This window comes from Thrips palmi, unplaced genomic scaffold (genome assembly GCF_012932325.1).
Source record: "Thrips palmi isolate BJ-2018 unplaced genomic scaffold, TpBJ-2018v1 HiC_scaffold_4, whole genome shotgun sequence".
NCBI lineage: Eukaryota > Metazoa > Arthropoda > Insecta > Thysanoptera > Thripidae > Thrips > Thrips palmi.
This window is the reverse complement of record NW_023144631.1, coordinates 10769489-10775514: the sequence shown is the minus strand read 5'-3', so window position 1 is coordinate 10775514 and position 6026 is coordinate 10769489. Positions and strand designations below refer to the sequence as shown.

Here is a 6026-nt window from a genome sequence, read left to right as displayed (position 1 = left end):
GCGTCCTCCTTCCCGGCCATGGAGGCTGGGTTGGGGCGGGGCGAGGCGACCCACTCCCTTTCAGAGTCCATATCCACATGAAGCCGCCCCGGTCGCTTCAAGGACCGCCGCCCGGCAGCCCGTCAGGCCGATGGGCCCGTGCATGAAAGCGGCCAAAGTGCCTCCACCGCAAAGCAGTGCTCACTTCAATAGGGCAGAGGGCTAAGTCGCGGACTGCCCCGTCCCTTCCCGTCGCGTCCCCGGCCGAGCCGAGCCCCCGGTCAACAGGCTGACTCCGAACCGCGCTCTCGCCGCTCTGTCTCTCTCGCACTCATGGGGTGGCCGTCCCGTGGGGCCGTAGGGCCGTAGGGGCGGGATGGAGACAGGCGAGCGACGGAGCACTGTGCGGAATCGCTCTGTTGCCGGGCAAGCGTCGCTTCCTCGCTGTCTGTCTCTCTCGCACCCCAGCGGGGCGCCCCATGAGCGCGACAGAGACGGAGCGATGAAACGACTCTTCGGCATGAGGCTGCTTCTGCTGCCCCTCCCCCAGTCCGGCCCGCCGAGGCCCCCGCCGGCCCTGGCCTACTCAGACAGTCCCATTAAGGCTTGGTGCCGAGCTTGGTGCCGTCCTGCCGTGTCAAGGGATGCAGCACGCCGTGGACCCCGCCAGCCTGCCAGCCAACCCCACTTGCAGCTCGGCCGCTCGACCGCTCGGCCCCGGCCGGCAGACTGACTCCGACAGTAGTGTTCCTCGCTCTGTCTCCCTCGCGACTATGGCTACGGCGTTCCGCGTGGGTGCGAGAGAGACAGAGCGACGAAAACGACTCTCGGAATCAGTCCACTGCTTCAGTGGCCGTCCGTCCAGGGGGCGCCGGCGTCGCGCGGCGTCGTTTCAAAAGGGACTGCGGTCCAATTTGTCTTCCCCTTTTCTTTCTTCTTTATCTCTGGTTCGCTGCTTCGCCGCTTCGCTCTGTTTAATTTCCCGCGCTGCCGGCTCGGCTCGCCATTCGCCAATCCGACGGATAATTCATCGGGGCCGAATCAGGCGGCTTCCTTTGAAACCGGTAATTGCATTTTCGGCGAGTAGGAATACCCAATCAGTTCTTTTTTTTTCTGCTCCGGTCGTTTTGTCGTCGTCCTCTTTTTATTTTTATTTTTGGCTTAAAAAATGTGCAGTTTGAGAAAGAACAAATGTGTCTCGTATGTACAATTTGAGAAGACCGTGTCTCGTGTGTGCAGTCCGGAAAAGAACAAACTGTGTCTCGTCATAGCAGGGAAATGTGGGAGCGGCTCGCACTGCGGCTGGGCTGGGCTGGGCGGGCGTATTCGACTCCGGCGCGCCCGTCTCTTCCACTTCAGCCGCCTCCAGAGAAGTTTCGTTCATTTGAGTTACACAGCCAGAACGCCCGAGCGGGCAGCGGGCGTGCACCGAGCGCGCGCACACACACACCCTCAAACACACTCACTGACTCTAAAGAAAAGAAAGTCCTGCAGAGTGCCTTCCGCGAGTACCCTCTGCCCTCCGCCCATGACAGAGTCCCCAAAGCAGGCTGCAGCTCCAATTGCTCCAATCCGCCGCCTCGTCGGAGAGTCGAATGTCCGCCTGTGTCGCGGCGGTCGCGGCGGCGGTGCCTTCCCGCCTTCGCCGTCAGCCCGTCAGTCTCCAAACTTCCCCCGGCGCGGCAAGGCGCACGCCAGCGCGGTGCAAACTGGAACAAAAACAAGGGAATGGAGCAAGACTGACACGCGCGGCTGTGTCTGTGTGTGTATGTATGTGTCTGGTGTGTGTCTGTGTGTGTGTGTGTGTGTGTGTGTCTGTGTGTGTGTGTGTGTGTGTGTCTGTGTGTGTGAGGGGATGACGCCGGGATTGCTCCACGGGAAAGACGGCCTCTCCGCCGCGGGCGCCCCTCGCCGCAATTGGCGCGATAAGCGTCATCAGCGCGCTTCTTGTTATGGTAAGGCCCTTGTTGAACGCTGAATAATGCACGAGCTGACCCGACTCCGGGACGCTAGGCGGGCCAGGCGGGCAGCCCAAGCTGGCAGCCGCGCGAGCAGACAATGCAGACGGCCCGGCCGGCAGGTGTGCAGACCGTCGTGTGTGTCTCCGCGGTGGAGGTCCTGCGGCTCGTCCTGCGGCCTGCTGGAGGGCCGCGTGGATGGGGACGTGGATAGGGGCAGCTCGGAGCGCGGCTACGCGGCTGAAGAGTTGTTGTCATCCGCCAAAGTGGCGTAGCCCTTTTCACTTTTTACGACGTAATGGGGCAGGGTAAAGACCCACATCCCTCAGCCGCGTCACGTCTCTCTCTCTCTCTCTCTCTCTCTCTCTCTCTCTCTCTCTCTCTCTCTCTCTCTCTGGCCGAGGCGGTGGAGGGAATGATCCCCGGAAGCGCTTCGCAACTCTACTCGGCTCCTCGCGCCCCGCCGCGCCGCTCCCGCGTTCTGCCACGCTGCCGCCCTGCCGCGCCCCAACTTCCCGACGAGTCTGTGACTCGAGCACAACGGCCTTGACGGCCAGCTGGCCGATTCCGAACGGCCCGCTTGGTCGCTCTGTCTCTCTCGCACCCACACTGCTTGTTACGGCACGGCCCGGGAGTGCGAGAGAGACGGGGCGATGCAAGCACTGTTCAGCGTGTATGGCGCGGCGGGGCGGGAGACACGAGTTGCCGCTGACGAGAGTCGCGCGGGATAATCGCGACACGCACTCCACTCCACTCACCGAGCAGCACGCCGCCCAGCGCGTAGAACGTGACCGGACACACGTTCTCCAGCAGCGCGCCGAACATGAAGTTGCCCGCGATGGAGCCCATGCGGCCGCACATGAGGGACAGCGACACTGCCATGGCCCTGGAGAGCAGACAGCGCCGGTCCAGCCGGACAGAGGAGGGGTGTCAGAAAAGTGCAGGCAAACTGGTGCAGGCCCGACCAGAAAACTCCCTTTTATCCTTACGAAGTATTTCGAGCCAACACGGAAACGGCGCACGGAAACCTTCCTTCCCTTTACCTGAGGTGCGTGGGGAACAGGTCGACGACGACGCTGGAGAAGAGCGAGATGCACATCTCGGTGACGGCCACCACGATGCAGGACAGCGCCATGAAGGCCAGCGAGGAGCGCACCAAGTCAAGCGCCACGCCGCACGCCCCCGTCAGGAACAGCGACAGGACTGCCGGCACACAGGTCGCGGGTTCAACTCCCGGCAACGCCTGTCCAAACTGACTCTATTTTTGTTCGATGTGTTGTTCTGTCCGGGATTGAATACAACTCACTGAGCAGGTTGCGCTTGCCCAGGGGCACGACGCAGTACACGCTGAGCACCGGGGCGAGCAGCGCGGCCACGCCCAGGTACAGGTTGTTGACGAACACGGCCTCCTCCACCGTGGCCACGCACGCGCCCGGGTCGAGGGCGCGCCGCGCGGGGAAGGCGGCGGAGGGCGATCGCGTCGTCCGGAGGAGGCGGGCCAACGACGACGACGCGTTGCCGGCGGCCGCGCCGTCGCGGTGCAGCAGCCCCTCCACCGAGCCGCAGATGCTGGTGCTGGCGCCGGGGTGCTCGCCCTCCCACAGCGCCATGCGGTTGAAGAGCTCCGGCAGCCAGGTGGGCAGCCCGTTGGCGCTGCGGGCCGCGGAACGAGTTGCCTCACACAGTCCTTTCGTCGCTCTGTCTCTCTCGCACCCATACGGCACGCCCCGTGAGTGCGAGAGAGATGAAAGTCGGGAAGGACGTGCTCACCCCGCGATGATGCCGAACATGATGAAGAGCGCCAGGAAGGTGGACAGGGCGTGCTCCAGAGTGAAGAGCGGTGCCGTCTGTTGCCACACGGAGCGCAGCACGGCGCGCACGCCCGCGGGCCGCGACGCCGGGTCCGCGGCCGTGCCGGACGCCTCGGCGTCGGCGAGCTTCTTGGCCCCCGCGTCGCTGGTGGCGGGCAGCAGGGCCGTCACCGGATACTCGTGCGCCGGCCGGCCCGAGTTGACGCGGAACACCTTCTGCAGCACGGCCAGCGCCTCCTGGTCGCGGCCCTGGCCCAGCAGGTACTTGGGGCTCTCGGGCAGGAAGCAGAAGCCCACGGCCGTGAGGAAGCTGGGCAGGCCGCACAGCACCACGTACAGCCGCCAGGCGTGCGCCTCGCCCACCAGCGGCAGCGACACCGCCCAGGGCTGCGGCAGCACCAGCCAGCCCATCGCTGCGGCCAACAACAACAACGTTATTTCGCAATTTCAAAAAGGTTCTTTGTTGTTGTTTTCATTTCACCAACCGGGCAGAAGCAGCAGGCCGATGGCGGGGAACACGCCCGCCCACACGAAGGCCCTGGCGCGGTTGTCCGGGGAGTGGAACTCGCCCAGGTAGGCGTAGGCCACGGCCTGGGGCGCCGTCATGCTGTAGTGCGTCGACAGAGAAGCGCCGACGCGTTGAAAAAAAAAAACACAAAAAAATAAGAAACATAAACTGAGGACGTATTAAAAGTATTCGGGCCAGCACCTCCTTTAGTCCTGAATACGAGATGTGAAAGGGAGCTGCGAGCCACCGCAATGCCAGGGACGTCGAGCGGGCCGCGCGGCGAGGTGCGGCGAGGGGGAGGAAGGGAGAAGCCTAATTACGGCCCTTGCAGAAATGCTCCCTTTTGGCGTGCTGGTTTTATTTTTGTAATTTTTCGTTTTAGAAATGGAAATATAAATTACATGATGCGAGGCGCGCGGCTAATCAAGAAAACCGTCACCCAAACGAAACGACTTTCCGTTTGCTCCGGTAAGGCAAGATGTCAAGAATCCTCTTTTCCATCTCGCTGCGCGTCGCGTCCAAGGCAGGAGGGGGAGAGGGGGGGGGGAGTGGTTCGCGGCGACGCCCCCCACCCGCGGCGGGGCGCGGTGCGCTTACAAGAAGCCGCTGAGGAACTTGAGGGTGACGAGCGCGGCGTAGTTCGGAGCGAAGGCGGAAAGCAGCGCCACCACGGCGTCGGCGAACAGCGTCACCCGGATCACGTTGCGCCTCCCCGCCGTGTCCGCCAGGTAGCCCCAGAAGTGCGAGCCGAAGATCATCCCTGCGCGGCGAGAGGAGTGTGTAAACAAAGCAGTCGCAGCACTGTACTTTCGTCGCTCTGTCTCTTTCGCGCTCTCGCGGGAGCCCCAGTGGGTTTGAGAGAGGCACATCGAGTCGTCGAGTCACAGTACCGATATACACGATGGCGCCCAGCACGCCCTTGTCCAGGTCGGACATGCGCAGGTCGCAGGCCGCGGCCGGCAGCAAGTAGCTGGGGCCCAGGATCTCGCTGGTGGTGCACGTGATGGTGCTGCCGCTGATGATGAGCAGCAGCAGGTGGAACCGCCCCGTCCCTGCAGCAGGCGGTAAAAAAATTGGTTCACCCATAGTTCAACTTGGCAAGACGGCAGTACGCGCCGCGCATACCTGTGAGGGCGATGGCCTCCTCGTAGGGGACCGCCCCCATGGCGAGCTCCGCGTCGTGGTGCTGCTCGTGGCGGCGGTGGCCTGGTGCAGGTGGCCTTGGTGCAGGCGGCCTTGGCGGAGGTGGCCTGGATGCAGGTGCTGGCGACGGAGGTGGCCGCGGCCGCGCTGCGCCACGCGCCGACGGCCGACGCGGACGTTAGCGACGGGGCGCTACTCGCGGTGCCCGGTGGCGTGGCCTGGCGGCAGCCTGACGGCGTTCCGCGGTGCTCGCCTCGCGCCTTGAGAGGAAGAGCAGCCCGAGGCCGCCACGCCACCACGCCGCGGCCGTGGAGCCGCCGCCCGCGGCCCGAGGTGCGCGCCACTCATTATCATGTGGTGTCACGTGCCCCGCCCCGCCGCCCCGCCGCCCCGCCGCCACCACCGCCACCACTTCGCCAGCTTAATAGTTTGGATGGCTCGTATTTCCAGCCGCAAGAGGGGTGCGCGGCGGGGTGGAGCGGGGCGCGGCGGGGTGGGGCGCGGCATAACGATATTATCGCCGGCGAGGCAAACTACTGCTAGGAGTGCGGGCGGGGGCCGGGGGTAAATTAGCAAAAGCGCAGAAGGGTGGGAGCGAGAGGGAGAGTGAGAGCCTCTTGCACTAAT

At 64.3% G+C, this 6026-nt stretch overlaps 1 protein-coding gene across 1 annotated transcript; it reads right to left on the bottom strand.

Moving 5' to 3' along the window:
• Positions 1-1101: 1101 nt before the first annotated feature.
• On the bottom strand, positions 1102-5587 carry LOC117649559 (synaptic vesicle glycoprotein 2B-like). The gene is made up of 9 exons (XM_034392446.1): positions 5382-5587; positions 5147-5308; positions 4854-5016; positions 4234-4355; positions 3708-4161; positions 3244-3590; positions 2981-3140; positions 2696-2823; positions 1102-1688 (listed from the first exon to the last, which is right to left on the bottom strand). Exons 1-9 carry the CDS (start codon positions 5419-5421, stop codon positions 1636-1638), a joined length of 1629 nt encoding a protein of 542 aa, XP_034248337.1. The 5' UTR covers positions 5422-5587; the 3' UTR covers positions 1102-1635.
• Positions 5588-6026: the final 439 nt, after the last annotated feature.

Bases quoted from the DNA above. Each gene is read 5' to 3' on its own strand.
- LOC117649559 (XM_034392446.1), bottom strand. From the start codon at position 5,421: ATGGGGGCGGTCCCCTACGAGGAGGCCATCGCCCTCACAG. The intron at 4,356-4,853 runs GTAAGCGCACCG...GACGCACTACAG, and splicing joins AAGTTCCTCAGCGGCTTCTT to CATGACGGCGCCCCAGGCCG. The intron at 3,141-3,243 runs GTGAGTTGTATT...GTGTGCCGGCAG, and splicing joins GGGCAAGCGCAACCTGCTCA to TCCTGTCGCTGTTCCTGACG.